The sequence below is a fragment of the Crocodylus siamensis genome, chromosome 2, assembly GCF_052110815.1.
Source record: "Crocodylus siamensis isolate JL-2025a chromosome 2, ASM5211081v1, whole genome shotgun sequence".
Taxonomy (NCBI): Eukaryota; Metazoa; Chordata; order Crocodylia; family Crocodylidae; genus Crocodylus; species Crocodylus siamensis.
Window position 1 is genome coordinate 46,931,423 of NC_143396.1, and position 18,003 is coordinate 46,949,425.

Here is an 18,003-nt window from a genome sequence, read left to right on the forward strand (position 1 = left end):
CAGCGTCCCTCTTTTCAGTCTTCAGTAATTAATTGTATTGTCACATGTATTAGTGTGGGGGTTTTTTATTACCAATGAGCTAGTTGGTTGCAGGCAATGTACAAATGTGTCTTTTTTAAATAAACCAGCCTAGTACATTAATGGTTCTTCCTACAAATTAGTTTGTCATGTGTTTTGTGTGTCAATGTAGCATTAGAAAACTTTACAAAGCAAAGATTTGCAAAACAGAAGGTGTAGATATGTAAATGACTTTCATGGAATTAGTGTTTGATGAGAACTGAGAAACCTCAGAAAACTTCCCCCCTCCCCCCCCGCCCCAACCCTTCAGCAGCTCTAGCCCACTATTAGCAAGTTTTGTAGTTTTAAGTCTCTCAGTTTTGGGGGTTTCTTAAAACAGCAACTCCAAAAGCATGCAATGAAGCAAAAATCTTGAACTTACTGTTTTTAAAAATGAAAGTTTCCCACCCTGATTTATACTAGAGGCTTAGAAAAATAGAAACCTCGGATTTAACAAACATTGTCTTTAAGCTAATATTATAATTTTGGGGTTTTGCTTACAATTTTTGATTGGAGAGATGTGGTTAACCATGTTAGTCTAAAGTTAGGCAGAAGGCAGAATAGGGTGGTGGCTATTGTAGGTGGTGTTAGCAGGATAGACTAACTGTTCAGAAGCATGAGAAAACAATCACCGAAGTTATCAGATGCTATGAACGGACTGTGTCATAGCATCTGGCCAAGCAGGCTGTAGATTACAAAAGCCTGTTCTTCTCTGAACAAGTTAGTCTTTACAGTACACCTTGCCATGTCTTCTACCTAATTTTTGATTTGGTGGAGTTGGCAATACTGTGAATCCTGCTAGGAAACAGGCAGTTTCCGTGCAACTGGTTGTATGATGTTGCACAACTGGGCAAGCCAGTATTTATTCTTCAGTTATCAGAGCACTTGAGAGAGAAACCATGTTGAATTCCAGTATCTCAACTGCAGACCAACTAGGCAGATTGACACGCCATCCTTTGATTTTTATAGCCCATGAAATCTTTTGACCCCTGACACCTGAAATTCAATCACTGTGGTATGAAGTGGTGTTCAGGGCCAGCTGTCTTCTGAAAGTTGTAGTCCAAACCACAGGTTATAGCAGGAGGAAGGACTTGGACTTACAAGGCTGTGTTGTGCTTTTACGGCAGGAAAGCACTTGTTTTTGTTTCAGTGCTTCTGAGGAGAGTGCTGCATGGCAAAGATATGTTCTCTAAAACCTATTTACTTAGTAGCAGAGGAGACAGAAAAATAATGTTTATTCTATTCCAAGATTGTAGATAAAACTTTATTTTAAATCCTGAAGCCTGCCAGTCATTTTGACGTTAATTGAGATGCCTTCATTGCACTGTCACTGGCATGCAGCCCATTTACAGCAATCCCTCAGACTGGATAAGCTCTGAAAACAAATAGGCCTTTGTTAACTTGTTGATATTTTATATGTGAGCAAAGGATTCCAGATATATATATAATCATCCCACTTAATTCAATAAAAATGTATAGGTCACCTTGAGTTAATCTTCATAGGGTAGATGTCAGGTTATGTAAGTGCCTTGCTCTTTACCTAAAACTAATCAGGCTCTACTTTTCACTTCATGTTTCCTGATTCTAACTTGGTGTCCTCTGTAATAGTACTTGTAGCTTTACATATGGAACAGTTTCCCAAATTTTTTAACAGTTTCGTTAGACAGGCAAGACAGTTGTACACTCTCCATTGGAGAACATGTCTAATTAGAAGCAGAACCCTTTTCGCTGTTTTTCAGATGCTTATAGAGAAATACAGTCTTGATGTTTAGTTATAGTGTGTGCTTCATGCTTTATCTCTTCTCAGAGACAAAAAGGAGTGAAGTGAGTTGTGGTTTCAGGTTAATGCAAAGAATTGAAGGAGAAGCTTTCATTCTGATGCAGACTTGAAAAGAAGGAAAGAAAGAAAAAGAAAGGGTGTTTTTAAAGAGAAATGTAGCTGCCTGTGATTTCTTGGTTCTTTGCTGAATCAGAGAGGCTGGTGTTTCTGACTCTAACATTTTCTCTTACTGATCATTTTCTTTTTTTTTGATCGTGAACTCTTAATCCTCTGTTTAGCCATGTCATCTTTTGCTTATTGCTACAAATTTCAATACTACTTATTCACAGTTTCACTCGTATCTTCAAATAGAGGGGAAAGGGAGAGGAGGCCTGTGTACAAGTATAAGTATCTGTAGTAATTGGCAAACCTGGACTAAAAAACAGTCATCAAGAACTTCCCTCAGTAACTTGATGTAATATGATGGATGCTGCACCCAGTATGAAAGTCCCTTTTATAAATTAATGGATTCTGAAACCTAGTGGCAAGAGTCTTTAGATGAAAATTGTTGTTTGTTCTGTTTTGGGTAGATGGATTGTAAGTGGTCTTGTTAGCTACTGCAGGGCTGCTTTCATGTATATCCTGTCTGCAGACTCATGCTATATTGTAGGCAGTTTGTAAAGAAAATGAGGAAAAAGGAAGAAAAGAAAGGAAGTTCTGTTGAAAGGTAGTTAGATGCTGTGGCTTCAGTGTTGAATATCTGCCAGAGTGGTGTCATTATGGGACCACCTGCAGCATGAATGCTCAGCATATATTTGGGAGATTTTGAGATACAGTATGCAAGTGCTTAATAACATGGTTTATTTGGATATGGTTTTCAGCTGCGTATATTAAGAACTGATTTCTTTAACTAAGCTACCAGTGTATTTTCTAATGCAGTGCTGAGAAATGTCTCCAATAAGTGAGAAATAAAACTGAAGAAGAGCTAGAGCCACTCCTTTAATTATATATTCAGATACTCCTGTTTTTAGTGAAACTCTTTAAATAGCATTCTGATTGAAATCCCATTCAAGCTCAGAGCTGACAGCTGAATAACAAATTCTGCTGCCTCCATGTACTACTTCCTGGTGTTCTAATGCCCATCCCACAAAAATTTAACATAATATCACAAAAGAGTAACACTGTTCAAGATAACTGCATAGTCTAATTTGTACATAGCTTAAATTTGTGTCCAGTTCCTTGTCCATACTGACCAGGGCAAATGCTAGCGAAGTCTTCTGTTGGCATTTATTTAACAATAATAGTCATGCAGTATGCCTAACTTTGCAGCATCAAAATCCATCAAACCATCCCATATGTACATTATACTGTTTAAGCTATTTATTCATTGATAGTCTTGAATGAATACATCAAATATTTTTTTTTCTTTTTCAGTGTAAATTTTTTGCTAAACTTCAGTTTTCTTGTTTAATAAGGGTGCTAGATAAGAAAAACATTAAAAATATTTAAATAGAAAACATATTTACAAAATTGCATTTTGGCAAAATACTTTAGGCCTTTTGATCTGTAGTAGAAAAGTTTTTAGACTTAAGAATTTTTACTGCTGTATTATTTTTTAGTAAAAGATGTGCTTGTTTTATGTAAGTCTGATTTTCCTTTGTTTTTGCAGATATGCTCTTTCTTCAAGGAACAGAAGTCATATTTAAGGTGGCCTTAAGTCTTTTGGGAAGCCACAAACCTTTGACTCTGCAACACGAGAACTTAGAAACTATTGTTGATTTCATTAAAACCACTCTCCCAAAATTAGGCTTAGTACAGATGGAAAAGACCATTAGCCAGGTATGAATATCTGAACATTAAGTAATTATCAATAGAAACAATTGAATAGAGGTTATTAGCAGCAATGTGCGGGATTTTTTGTAAGATCAGAAAAAAAAAAGTGAGACTAGTTTACTACTATTAGTTTAAAATATGTTAAGGAAGTTTTGTGTTTGAAAATATGCTACTTATACAAAACCCAAGCATCTGTTTATATGACTGAGGTCATTCTGTATAGCCTTTTATTAAAATTACAGTTCCATTTTTTTTTTTTTTTACCAACTCTCACTGACTTTTATATCAGTCACAACAATACATAGTACCTTCCACAGGATAGGCAGCAATGTGAGCTGAAAGCATGACTGGACTTATCATACTGCAGAGAATCCAATGCTCCACTGGCAGTTTCAGAAGCAAAAATTAGTTTGTAAGAGCCTCATGAACAGTGCTTAATCACTGCTTAAACCTTTCAGGGAACATGCATCTGACTGCTGAATATGGAGTCCTGAACACAGATATCTTCAATGAAATACAGTCAGCTGATTGCACACTTAGGGATGTCTGTAGACACCCCTGATTGCCCAACCTGACTTGGGGCACATCTGCAAATGGGGTCTCCATGTTGGAGATCAGGAAAATCCACTGCAAGTTATTTCCCTGCACATGCCCGCAAGCATGGAGAGTAGACTTAAACAGGGATCCCTGTTTGCAGGCACACCTGGGGAAATCCCCCCCAGAATCTGCATTGTGGGCGGGGGGGGGTAGTGCTGGAAGGCAGCGCCGTGCTCCTCGTGGTGGTCTGGACTTCACTTGGGCCGGGAGGTGCTGGAAGGGTGGGCTTTGGGGGGGCTACAGGTGCCTGCATAGCCCCAGTGCTGCCTGGCATGCTCCAGCCCGAAGTGGCAGCTGGCTCAGCCGGTGAGCAGATCTTGGGGCACATGCTCCCACGGCCCCCAGATGAGCCGCTCACAGCTCTGCCCCACGCCCTGGCTTTGCAGGTCCTGCCCCTGCTCCAGCCCTACTCCTTTCGTCCCCACCATTGGGAGGGGGGGGCAGATCGAGGCCCCAGTGGTGAGAGCGGAAATGGGGCTAGGGCCGGGACCTTGATCTGCCCTGCCTCCCCACAGCCCTTTCCCCTTCCCCCCACAGACTTACCTGCTGGGGAGGCATGGCCCCAAATAATTTTTCTCCCTCTGCCTCAATCTGTGCCCCCTTCCCTCCCTGCAGACTTACCTGCTGGGTGATGCAGGAGGGGTAGGTCTTGGCTGCTTTTAAATGCCAAAGGTGATCTACTAAAGCAAGGTTGGAGACCACTGCTTTAAAGGAAGAGATTTGGGGAGTAGAGAGGAGTGGGAGTCAGTTGACAGTCACAGGGGGGTTTTCTCTCTGTGGAGAAACATGCCCATCTCAGAGCTTCCTTAGGGGTGTCCTTCAGTTTCTTGGGGGGAAAAGCTTCTTTGAAGCACACCAACAAATTGGAATTGTTCCTGAGACTTAATATCAAGGGCAGAACCTGGGAAATTTAGAGAAACATCAGACCTGAGTGAGATGAGGAAATCTCTTGGCTCTGAGCAGTAAAGAGCTATTCAGATAGCTGTTCCAAAGTGCTCTGGTGTCACACCAGGCAGGTAGAAGCCAGCTGGGGACAGGAGCTTCTCTGCTTTGATCATGGCTGCTGCTGGAGAGAGCAGCTGTTTCACCAGCCTGGCAGCTCATAGGCTATTGGATTAATCCCCATCCTCCTGTTCCTCCTATCTTCTGTAGGTGTAGTCTGTGGATTCAAGCCATAACATGCCCAGAGTTTATTAGCTTTCAGTTTAAACTTTTGATTTACCGTGTTCTTTCCATTCAGATTTGAATTCTGTGAATGTGACAGCAAAGACTCCCTCTTATCTCCCCTTCCACCACCACACCCCCCCCCCCCCGCCCTCTCCTCCTAGGGACACAGTTGATGTGCAGAGTTTACGACAGGAACTAACCAAGTTGCTAAATTTCAAAGGCTGGCTGTAGAAGCCAACCTGCATGAATTCTGCAGGTATGTTTTAGTTGGCTCTTAAACCTAAATTGTGTTTGAAAATCAAGACTTTGACTGTTTAGAAGCCCAATCAACATGAAAGAACTTTTGTGGTCTGGGTAATAAACAAGCGTCAGAAATTCTGAGATTCTTACAATAGCTTTACAAATCGTTTCTTTAAACTACGTCCCTTCTAGAACTGTGAACTTGTGGTCAAAAACAACTGAAAACAAGCAATATTTTTGGTTACTTCAGTCAGTATCTCAGGTGGAGACGGATTTTTTGGCTTATTTCCAAAAGAGATATGATGCAAGCAGTTAAGGAAAAGCTGCTTAATTTCTGTATTTAGGGTATATCCTATTGCATTTTTATTAGGTGAACGGAATTTAGTTTTCCATTGTTTTAATGACTGATACTTTTTTTTTCATGTAGTCTCTTCAGTGCATTCAGGGACACAACTGGTTGAAGGGCTTTAGAGTCATTCTCTCTAAGGCTTAGCTTTCCCAGGAAATTTGAAAACAGATAGTTGACAAACCCACAGACAGGAAAATGTTTCCTTTGGATCTCTCTTGGCCTGCCTAGCTTTATTTGTTTGCTTTTAAAATGTAAGGTTTCCAGAGCAGGTACTCTCAAAATTTGTCTTGTATGAAGGAAAGTGCATTGACACTGACTAATAGCTGATAATTAATTATACGAGTCTGCTTTGTTATGGTACGATTGTCCTTTAAATCTTTTAAGTAATGATAGAATTTACCTTTTGTCTGTAAAAATGCTGTAGAGCAGATACTTTGCCACATGGATAATGCTTAGCAGTTGTAGCTTTTGACTGTGCTATACCAGTGTATAAGTGTTACCCAAAATGTTAATTATATGGTCCTGTGGCACAGCTTTTTTGCTTGTAGTTTTGCAACAGTGTTGCCTAATTTTGACCCTGGTTTTTGGTGACCTAAAATGAAACATTTAAGTTTGGTACCTAAAAGTTTAATCCCCCAAAATATTGTCTGCTTCCTGAAAATTTTGGCATAGTTGACTTTTTCAAGCTCATACAGAAGGTCAGTAGTAGAGTTTGAAATTGAAACTCCAGTATGACTTCCACCTGTTTTTTATTCACTGGATCTCAGTGACTTAAAACTATGGGGCATTTAGGCAGAATTCCAATATCTGAAATCTTTTTGTACATAATGATGCATCAGGGGGGAAAAAAAGCAATATTTTTGTGTTAGGTCCTTGATCTATATAGCAGCTACTACTATTTTTATATTTAACAGGTGTTTGAAATGGATATTGCCAAGCAGTTGCAAGCTTATGAAGTGGAATACCATGTTCTTCAGGATGAGCTGATAGATTCATCTCTGAACGACAATCAGAGAATGGATAAGTTGGAAAAGGCCAACGGTAACCTGCGGAAACAGAACTTTGATCTCCTGGAGGAGCTACAGGTACAGTTTTTATTTCCTAACTGATGAGCAATTGACATGATGGTTTGTTCAAACTTTCAGAAGGGACCATCATGTTGGAGGTGCATGGGCCTCATTCAGATCTTGGATAAGACCTAACTGAGATAAGTAGATATACATCTTAAGTCTTATTACACCAGATGAACCTACCTGTATTTAATCTTCTAATGTTTGTCTGGGGAGGAGATTATAAAAAGTCAGTTGGTCACATCAGGTTCTCAACTCATTTAAGAATAATTAGTACCTGGAGAAGGCTAAAAATACATACGGTCTATAATCATTTTGATCACTACTTCATGACTTTCCCTTCGTGGTATAATATAGGCAGTGTTTCAGAGGTGGTACATGTGCTCTGCAAAAGGGCTGTTCTTCTGAGTATCATCTTTCTTTTTGAGTTACAAAAACAGTACCGTTTCTGTGAACACAGTTAACATAAACTGAAATTGGAGGATGGCAATACAATGTAGGTAATGGGCAGTACCTTTTATTTAGATTGTCTTCTCTGCCAATAATGAAGGCACATATTTGAGAAAATGATGTCACATTGGCAGATGATAGGATACAAGCTTTTCATTTGTAGGTTGTTATTCAAATCTTGCTCAGATTGGCTAGCTGTAACTACTGGGCATGGACTAAACACAGAAAGGGCTGTTCTTGGTAGACAGAATTGTCACATGTCCACATGTACATCCCAGTACTGGTGCGCACACAGCCCCATGTGCTCAAGATTGGATACTTTTTGACAACAGTACCCATAAAACACACAAGTATCATGAGAGTTTGTACCATGTGCTCCAGTGGTAGGAAACCCCATCAATGTTCAGAGCTTCCAGCTGTGGCCAGAAGCACCCTGCATTCCCACAGCTGAGAGCTCTATCAACTGATCAGGTCTTCTAGCTAGGGGAGCTCACTGTGCTGCCTTAGCTGGGACCCTCAATCAGCTGGCTCGTATTCCCAGCCTCCAGAGTGAATGGTAGTACCTGACCATACATGCATGATAAAAAAACAGTGACAATGTTATTACCCATATTTTGTGTAATAACTTTGCCACTTATTCCTGGTTTTATCATGCTATTAATTAAATGAACATGTGGACAGATGAATACTTATGACATGATTAACAAGTTAATCATGACAAGTTAATCATGTCTTAAGTGTATCATATTAGGGGCCATAATAGTAAAAAAAAATATTTCTAAATTCCAAACTAAATTTCCTCTGCTGCAGTTTGAGGCTATTGCTCCTGCTCCTGTGCCCTACAGCTACATATAAGTCCATCACCATCCTCTTTGTAATTGCCCTTTGGGTATATGAAGACTGATATCAAATTTTCCCCCCTCTCTGCCCCCTCAGTTTTCTCTTCCCCAGACTAAATTATTTTAGTTCTTTCAGCCTTTCCTCATAAGTCATACTTCCCAGGCTTCTAATCATTTTTGCTCTGGACCCTTTCTAATCTGTCCACATACTTCTTGAAGTGCATGGACCAAAACTGGACACAGTACTCCAGATGAGGCCTCACCCATGCTATATAGTGCAGAAGAATCACTTTCCTTGCTTTGCAGGAGACACTCCTGCTAATACAATTCAGTATGCTCTTGGATTTTTTTTTCAGCAAGAGCACACTCTTGGCTGGTATTAGTTTATGGTCCACTGTAACCACCAGGTTCTTTGCAGTATTGCAGTTTAGCTAATCATTCCCAAGTCTAAATTTGTGCATGAAATTATTATGCCTCTAGTTTAGGTCTTTGTACTTGTCCTTGTTGAATTTCATCTGGCTGGTTTGGGACCAGACAGATGTCTAAACTTGACGAGGCCACTGGAAATCCCAGTGAGGAGCAGGAGACGATATATCTGAAGTCGTACTTACCCAGGGGTAAGTAAGTACCTAAATCAGGGGTGTCAAACTTATTTGGCATTGCGGACTGGATGAGTGGTGCAAGACTGCTCCATGGGCCAGATGGATGGATTGCCCCTTCCCACACAGAAATACCAGCTCCAGCACACGCTGTGCCACAGTGGGAGCCATGCCACACATTTTAGGACAATTACATGTTTACAGAAGATGAAGATCATATAGTAGTTATATTTTACATCAGCAACAAAGGACAGGATTTCCACGTGTCAGAAAGCAATCAGACTGTGATTCATGCATCAAAATTCACAGATGCATCTCAAGCAGGTTCAAGGAGGTGATACTCCCCCTCTACATGACACTGGTCAGGCCGCAGTTGGAGTACTGCATCCAGTTCTGGGTGCTGCACTTCAAGAGGGATGTGCACAACATGGAGAGGGTCCAGAGGAGGCCACTGGCATGATCGGGGGCAGCAGGGCAGTCCTCCGAGGAGAGGCTAAGGGACCTGAACCTGTTCAGCCTCCACAAGAGAAAGCTGAGGGGGGATCTAGTGACCATTTACAAACTAGTCAGGGGGGACCAGCAGGCATTGGGGGAGTCCCTGTTCCCCTGAGCACTACCAGGAGTGACCAGGAATAACGGTCACAAGCTGGCAGAGGGTAGGTTTAGGCTAGATATCAGGAGGTGCTACTTCACGGTCAGGGCATCTAGGATCTGGAATCAACTTCCAAGAGAAGTGGTGCTGGCTCCTACCAGAGAGGTCTTTAAGAGGAGGCTAGATGTACACCTTGCTGGGGTCATTTGACCCCAGTACTCTTTCCTGCCATGGCCGGGAGTCAGACTCAATGATCTGCTCAGGTCCCTTCCAACCATAGAAACTATGAAACTATGACCCCTGCCTCTGATCTGGAGATACTGGCCTTCATGTACAGTGTGGTGAACCCCTTGTGCAGACAGGTGTATTGAATCATGAGCAGGAGGTCCAAGGTTCCATTCGTCAGGATGTTTGCTGCAACAAGGGTTGCTCCATGGAGACCCACAACAAAGGTGTCAGATTTCTGGAGTCTTCCATCCCAAGTTGTTGCTTCCCTGATTCCATGAACAGTAGGAGGGAATACTGCACGCCTATCCTATGCGAGATCAGACAAGACTCAGGCCAGTGATGTGAGATCTTCTGATCTGCCAAAACCAAGACAGTTCTGATTCTTTTACCTGTTACATCCAAGAAACTAACCTTGCTTTTGGAGTGACCTGAGATTGCTCACCCGTAGGAAAAGCCAGATGAGAGGACCTCCTTGGCACAAACTGGTTAAATTTCTTCATGTCATGCGAGACACCTGAAGTTCTGCAGTACTGCTGCAGTGGAAAGGAAGGCCAAGATGCACACAGTAGTAGTTGTGGCACATCATTTGGAGGTTTAAGCCATCTGAATTTGTTTAAACTGGTGCAGCATGTAAAAAAGCCTCCTCTCTGCCTCTAGTGCAGCTGGGCCAGTTTGTCTAATGACTGTAATGAAAAATTCATAAATACTATTGGAGGCAAGAGTTCACCTCCCCTGCTGCAGTAGCAGCCACTTGCCTGAACCACAGAATCCATTTGTTCTTGTCTGCCCAGTTGCTGAGTCACAACAGGAAGGCTTTGCTAGGCCTTGTGACTGGAAAGCTGTCCCGTGATGTGAGAGGTTAAAGCACAGATCCTGTCAGGAGCCCAAGAACTTGCGTTTCCCTTGTCCTGGGTCGATGCCTTCACAACACTACCACCACTGTCTCAGTGCAGGATCAGACAGTTTCTGGTTATGGTGTTTGGCCATCTAATATTTTGGAGGCTTGCCTAGGACTTCTGTGTAGCATAAGTGCTGTTAGAAACCTTTGGGGTGGTATTGAACCACTTCTGAGTGTGTGCATTAGGGACAAACTTAGTTGCCTAGGGCAAAACATAGTTGCTTAAGGCACTGAGGCGAGACTCAGTTCCTTATGTGAGTCGCAGAATGTCATCCAGTGATTACTAGTCACATAAAAAAATATAAGTGTCACTTAGTGAAACCAAATTCTGCTCTCCATATTTGTTGGTTTTTGCTTTATTAGAAAATGTGTGTTTAAAGTTAACCTGGAACCTTTAAAAGTAATTTGAAGCCTGGAGGGAAAGAGATGAGCTTTACTATTTATTTTTATTGTTTTTAAGGGAATTCTTGTTTTCTTTTTATTTTGAAGGTGGCAAATGGAAAAATCCAAAACTTAGAAGCTATGGTGGAGAATTTGCTGAACAACGAGGGCAAGTTGAAGCAATTTATTCTTGCTTTAGAGGTAGAACGTGAAGCTTTGCTGCAGACAGTGAAAGAGCTGCGCAGACAGATAGGCAGTCCAAGTGGAAAGCCTTTACTTACTAGGCAAGATCACATGGATGCCAACTGACAGCTGCAGTTGTAATGGAGCAGACAAGTTCAACAAAGACAAAGGGAAAAACTGTTTTGTAATGTCACCATTGGGATTTTATATTCTCTTCTCTGCCTTGTCCAGGCCTTACCATAGCCAAGTGAAAGATGGGAGTGGTGACTGAATAAACATGAGAAACATGTTTCTCAGGGAGAAGGCTCTTGCTTGTTAATTTATAGACACTTGTGGATTATTATGGATTATACAATGCAATATAAGAATGGGCAGGAGAAACTTCTCTTTCACTAAATAACTCTGCACTCATAGGCAATACACTGTAAAGATCTGCAGTCATGGACTCTTCCATAAGTGCTTATAAACCTAAGTGCTTCATGTTGGTCCTGTGTATTCCATTTTACATTTAAACAACTCCGCGTTAAATAGCATGCACTGTAAAAGGCTGAAGAATTGCAGCAGTCAAAACTTCTGAACTGACTCTTCTGCCTTATTGGGATTGCAACATTAGTAGTGTTCACAGATAGATTTGTGATCGGACTTGATACCCTTCCGACAGTGTAATCCCGTGCAGCTGGGCTGGTTTCCAATAACCACCTCATTTAGGCCTCTAATAACTGCTTTCTGGTACTTGAAGTGTTAACTTAGTGTTTGCTAGAGAAATTAACTTCATTGTACTTAGCTACAACTAATTGTAGGGTTTCTGCAATCTGTTTTCAGAAACATTGTTTTAATACATTTTTGTTTTAACACCCATTGTTTCGGTACTGTTGATAGACATTATTTGAAAAATGTATTGCTGAAGACAACCGCATTTTACTTAACAGACAATGCCTGTTAAGTAAATTTTGCTTACACTGACAATGTCTTGGTGGAGTCTCTCTCTTACAGCATTGTATAGGATTTATCTTCAGACCTTATTAAGTGGTTTTTTTGTTTTTTTTTATTTACTCCTGATCTGCTGTGTGATGCAAGACATCCTCTTGCTGGGAAACTAACACCCACTGATTTTTTCATTTCATCTGGCACTCTGTACCCACCCGTTCTTTTCTGCATTAGGACTTTTTTTCCTGAAATGGTGGAGGTACTCCAGAGCTTGATTTTATGCCAGGCATACTTAAATTGCTTCATAAAGGATGTTGTGCTGAAGTTTGAATTCAAATCTCATTTGGTCTCCTTACAATGCGTCTTTTAAGTAAGATTACGTGTTCAAAAGCTCTGACTTTTTTCGTTATTACAATGAAAGTAGTTTGGAGGCCAATTAAAGCACTACTGTTTCAACCAAAAGTGCAATAGTATCCAAGAATATTCAGTTTTTTGGTTTCTCAAGAATGAGAGCAAATAGTACCATAAGTGTATTTCATCTCTAAACACAGTGTGGTAGATATCAAAATGCTGGTATAGTGGAGATTTATATTTGAGATATGACTTTCCTAAACTCAGTCTCTTTGAAGAAGAGCATATTTTTCTTTAATCCACGTTGTGGAAGAAGATTTTTAAAAAATCTTCATGTAAATCTCTGGTGCATCCTAAATGCTATAACATATATAGATCAAGTACTTCCATGTAAATCAAAGGAAAAAATTGCTCTTTTATTTCTAAGTCTTAGATTGTCTTCTGTAATATCTCAGATATGTCTTGTTATCAGAAATCCACTCCATGGTTGTCTAGTAATGCCATACAAGGCAGATATTACAAATCCATTTACTTCTTAAATTCTGGTCTTAATTGAGAAACTGTACTGAAGCTCATACTTCACATTTTTGAAATCTCGACACCATTGGACCTCTTACTGTTTGACTGCTCAACAATGTTGTGTTTGGCCAGCTTGGTGCCATTATTCATACACTGGCTTTTTAAACAGAAAAGCAATAAAAAATTTATTGATGCCTGAATTTGTTTGCACATTTATATCTTGGAACAAAAACATAGCTGTCTCCGTAATAGTTCTGAAACTAATAAATTAAGTTTGTCCAATTTCATAGTGTGATTTTTAAATAATTAATGAATATTAGACATAAAACTTTTCTAATTGTGTTAAGAACCTAGTTGAGATCTTAGGATTTGCAGCTGTATAGTTTGGCTAAGACTGTGTATTTTCTGTGCGACTCCAAGGCTGGTGTTTGCTTTGCTCCCAGCACAAACGGTGAGAGAGTCTCCGGGCCAAGGTATTTTTCAAGAATTTGTTTTCCTTTGGACAGTAAGATGCTGAGTGCACCTGGGGACTAAGACAACTCCCAGGGAGTGTAAGTTTGGTTAGCAGGCAGTCATTAACTTTCAGCTTCCAGTATTCACATGCTTGTAGCTGTTTCATTCTGCTGAGGTAAAGAGTTTTCTATGGGAAGTCCTGTGCATCTGATTTTGCTAAAGTTGCAAATGGTCTAACTGGCTGAAAAAATTAGCCCACATTATCCATTGCACAGGACTTGTACCTTAAAAGGACAGCTATGTTAAGCTTGCCTACGTTGAATATTGCATCTATGGGACCATTTTCTCCCCTTTGCCCTATACAGATTTTCTGTTAGGTGTCTGAGGTTCAAGGGGTTAAGAAGGAAGCATGTAGATATGGCATACCAGCTTGCCAGCCTTTGCAAAGTTAGGCATTTCCGTGCAGCAGTAAGACAGACTCAAAGTAGTTTTTTACTTTGCGCACACTCTTCACATCTCATCTTCAGCTGAGCACTCCCAGTGGACTCTGTCAATGAAGCTGTTGCAGGATCTTTGTTGTTGAAGGAAGAAAGTTCTGAAGAATGCCAGCTGTCCCTCTTCATTAGTTCCTATCCAGGAAGAAGGAAGATCCGTTACATGATTTTAAGAGTTCCTGGAGAGCTGGGAGCAGATGACATTTCAGATGCTTAGTAAAGGGAGGATGTTATTGGAGATGATTAGGTTACCAGTGCAAGTGTGCACTGCTAGCAGGTCTAGGCACCAACCAGAGTAACAACAGACCTGATAGAAGAGAGACTTAAGGGCAAACCTACTGTTAGGCAGCAGTACCTTCAAAAAAGCCATGCGCTCTGCATGGGCCCTCTCCCTAACTGAGCAGTGTAACCATGTTCAAGCTTCAGATGTGCTGAATGACAGTGCCAGTTACCTTCCAAGTATGTTAATTAGCATACCCTCCACCATACGAGCATGGTTATACTACCAGTTTAGGAGTCAGTCTATGCCGAGCAGCAAAGTTACTGCTGCCTCATTTGTTCAGCTGACTAGGTAAACATGTATGGGATAAGGGCTAACTCTGCTGTGTGCAACAAGAAAAAGTTTTACTAGCACATGGGTCTTGACTCGAACAGTAAACAACACTCCTTGGGCAACTGAGTTCTGACATCAGGTATCTCACCCTGCCAAAGCCTCCTTTTCTTTTTTCAGGTAACAAAACTGGTTGCTATCAGATTACCACCCTGTTGGATCCTAGTACATATTTTTAAGCTTTGGCTCGTTATCTATTTTTAACAGATCATTTGAACCTGAGAGTGATGATACAGCACTTTTTATTTGAGGAGGACAATGCTTTGCACAAGTGAGCAAGCATACTTGTCTATAGAGTGAGGGAGTGAGTTGCAAAGGAGTTGCCTCTGCTGCTCTTGGGTTATTGAATTAATTGTAGTGATAAAATATACACTTGTATCAGTTTCTGTATTACACTCGTATATTTTTAGTACCTAAGGCAAAAACAATAATGGCTTGAAAAGGCCAAGGTTCATCATCGTTGCTGATTCCATGTTGATCAGCCTGATGCATTGAAACTCAGAACAGATCTATGTATTATTGCCTTTTTTATATTATGTTGGTAAATGAATAAGTATTACATAAGATTATGGCCATTAAACTCTGTTTAATTTTAAAAGAGGACCCCTCTGACAATACTGGATGGAACCTGAGCCTCACTGAAGTCCCCGGGTATTCTGCCATTGAATACAATGGGGCTGGGATTTTCATAACTGATTGTAACAGGGTGATCTGTCCCTTTAAGTAGGAATGGCCGGCCCTTCTGATAGAGTCCAGCTGCAGAGTATTTGGACAGGTAGGGAGTGTCTTTCTAGGCATTTTAAAAAGCTCCCAGAAGAGTAAGCAAGAGAGGAGGAGGCAAGCTGGGAGCAGGATAGCTTGTTATGGGGAGGAGCGAGGCTGCTCTGCTGGGGCCAGAGCCGAAAAAGTCCCTTCTTAGTACCTGGGACAGGGGAGAAAGGCTTGGTTTTGTTTTTTATTTGCTTATTTTTTACTTAAAGACTTTATTTGGGAGGACTGGCTGAGGAGCTCCTCAAGGAGCAAAACCCACCTACAGAAGTCAACAGGCTAGGCATTCTACTTACTTACAGGTGTATTTGAAAAACAAGATCTTTAAATGTCTTTGCATTCCTCCTTTCCATTTACAAATAAACCAGAGTTTACCTTTTCAATATATTTTTCCTAAGCCAAATGGATTTAAAGTGGTATATCCCATCCTTGCTGATAGATAGGAATACCTGTTTCTTCTAGGCACTTCTTATCCATCTTGGATTCATTCCAGCATCTCTTTCACTTGCATCATGGCCAATCCTAGATCCTATTTTTTTTTCCAAAACTCAAACTTTAATACTCTTCTGCCCCCAACTGTCTGTAGTTTAAACACTTAAAAATTAGATCACATCTGTGAACATGCATCAAAACGGGCACAGTCATCATTTATCTATGGAACACCAAGTACTTGGAAGGTGAATTGGGGAGTAAGCTGATTCTCAGGGAGCAGATGTTTCTCTCTTCTCTGTGCTACTATGATTCCTTTCGGTTCAGTTATGTACCTGAAAGATGTTTCAAGAATCCTAAGGCAAGAGCCCAATGGTGGACTATGCTACATTTCCATTGAGGAACCTTATAATGGAACAAATGTTATGGTGACTAGATTAAAAAATTAACTTGGAAAATCTAACTTGTGTTGGCCAGGTTTTTATCATTAACAGGAAAAATAGAGGGTTTCTGTAACAAAGAATTATAGACAGACCTGCTGTTTCTCATCGCTGAAATGATTTTGGAGATGAGGATGAATGTTTGTATGTCCATATAAAAACATAATTAAATGCATTATGCATGAAGGGGAGACATAAGACTAATTTAGTGACAGCTGAGTGATTTTTAATGGGTATTTCCCTATGTTTAAAATAGTTTTTAATGTGGTACTGCAGATACCATCATATGGCACCTATAACTAAAGGCCTACCACAGTGAGTTGAATACTCTTGGTTCACTTAAATCTGACTAAGGATCATGTTTCTTTATTGAATAATCATTTAATCCTGATTGAGGAGTTCTCATTGGAATAGCTATATTGTCACTTTTTCTCTTCCTGCCTTGATCCCCTTTACAACATCTTTTGAGTGTCTAGCAACCCAAGGTGCATGTTTGGTGCAAATCATTCAGTAAGCAAGCACTTGCATGACTCATATAGCTGTTGCACACTTCAGCATTATCAGGAAACCTATATCCTGAAGTTTCTTCAAATTTAAGTATAGCAATACCTGATTATGATGTCACTGTTCCATAAACACAATGACAAGATAGGGTTTTATTGTAGGTTTCAGAATTATTTTGAGTTTGGTGGCATAGGAGCTTGACAGAAAATAAATGGTCCAATGTTCAGTGTGCTGGCCTGGGATACCTAAGACTGGGTTCAGTCCCTTGATCTACCACAGGGGCAATTATTTTGGGCAGAGGGCTGCTTCCTGAGTTTGGGCAAGCTGTCAAGGGCTGCATGGGTAGCCCCACCCCTAGATAGGTGCCCTGACCCCTGGTCGCTATCTTGTGACTGGAAGTCCCACCCCAAATCCCTGACCTTTGCCACCAGAAGTCCCTCGCCTTCCCCTGGAAGTCCTCTTTTCAGCAAGAGGTTTCAGAATCAGAAAAATACCAAACTATATTCTAAAAGAAAACATTGACACTGTTAATTGGTCCAAAGAAATTATTAATTGCTAGGCATTCACTCCTGCCCTACAACGCAGTAAATCTTGTTTCCCCTTTTTTTTTTAGAACTTTATGCCTCAAGCAGAGGGATAAAAAATCCCATTGTCAGCCTTTACTTTAAAAAGAAGCAGGAAGTTCTACAGCTAAAGGAAATTCTAGGACAAAAACTTATGTGAAAAAAGGAGGAAATGAGAGTTTAAGCAGCAAAGAGCTGACATCAGGGATTTACCCAAAAGTCTTTTTGTGACATGTAAGAGACACAGTGAGGGTCCAGCAAATGCCAAGAGCTATCTCATTGCTGCATTGGCCTACTTTTGCCAGTTGGGGAAACGGTTAGCCTAGTACTGTAATTCCAGAATAAAGGTTGTAATATACCTCCATTACAAACCTAATGTTCATTAACAAAGGTGGAAAACCCAAAGTAAATAATTAAACCATTTTCTCCAGCCCCTAGATTATCTTTGTGGCTCTTTTCTGCATCTTCTCCAACACACTTCTATAAAATATGGACACCAGAACTGTATTTAGTATTTCAGTAACGCTCTTGCCAATGCTGTATGTAGATGTAAATTCACCTCCTTTTTTGAATGTCTCATTATAACAAATGCTGATCAAGGCATAGTCGCTAACCTTTCTGTGTATGGCCTCTTGAAGTTCAAGAAGCAGGTTAGGCCTCCATGAAGATATCTGTTGGTGTCTCTGGAAGGGAAATTTATTAC

At 40.6% G+C, this 18,003-nt stretch overlaps 1 protein-coding gene across 8 annotated transcripts in view; it reads left to right on the forward strand.

Moving 5' to 3' along the window:
- Positions 1-13,394, forward strand: part of TBC1D1 (TBC1 domain family member 1) — a 182,124-nt gene extending 168,730 nt beyond the window's left edge. For 3 of the 8 annotated variants that reach the window (XM_090035748.1, XM_090035750.1, XM_090035749.1), the window contains exons 19-21: positions 3,486-3,655; positions 6,917-7,087; positions 11,168-13,338. In XM_090035748.1, coding sequence (XP_089891874.1) covers positions 3,486-3,655; positions 6,917-7,087; positions 11,168-11,368 — 542 coding nt within the window. In that variant the 3' untranslated portion in view covers positions 11,369-13,338. Of the gene's footprint in view, positions 1-3,485; positions 3,656-6,916; positions 7,088-11,167 lie in introns of all 8 variants that reach the window. The other 5 variants (XM_090035743.1, XM_090035742.1, XM_090035744.1 and 2 more) reach the window with 5 other exon arrangements.
- The last annotated feature ends 4,609 nt before the right edge of the window (positions 13,395-18,003 follow it).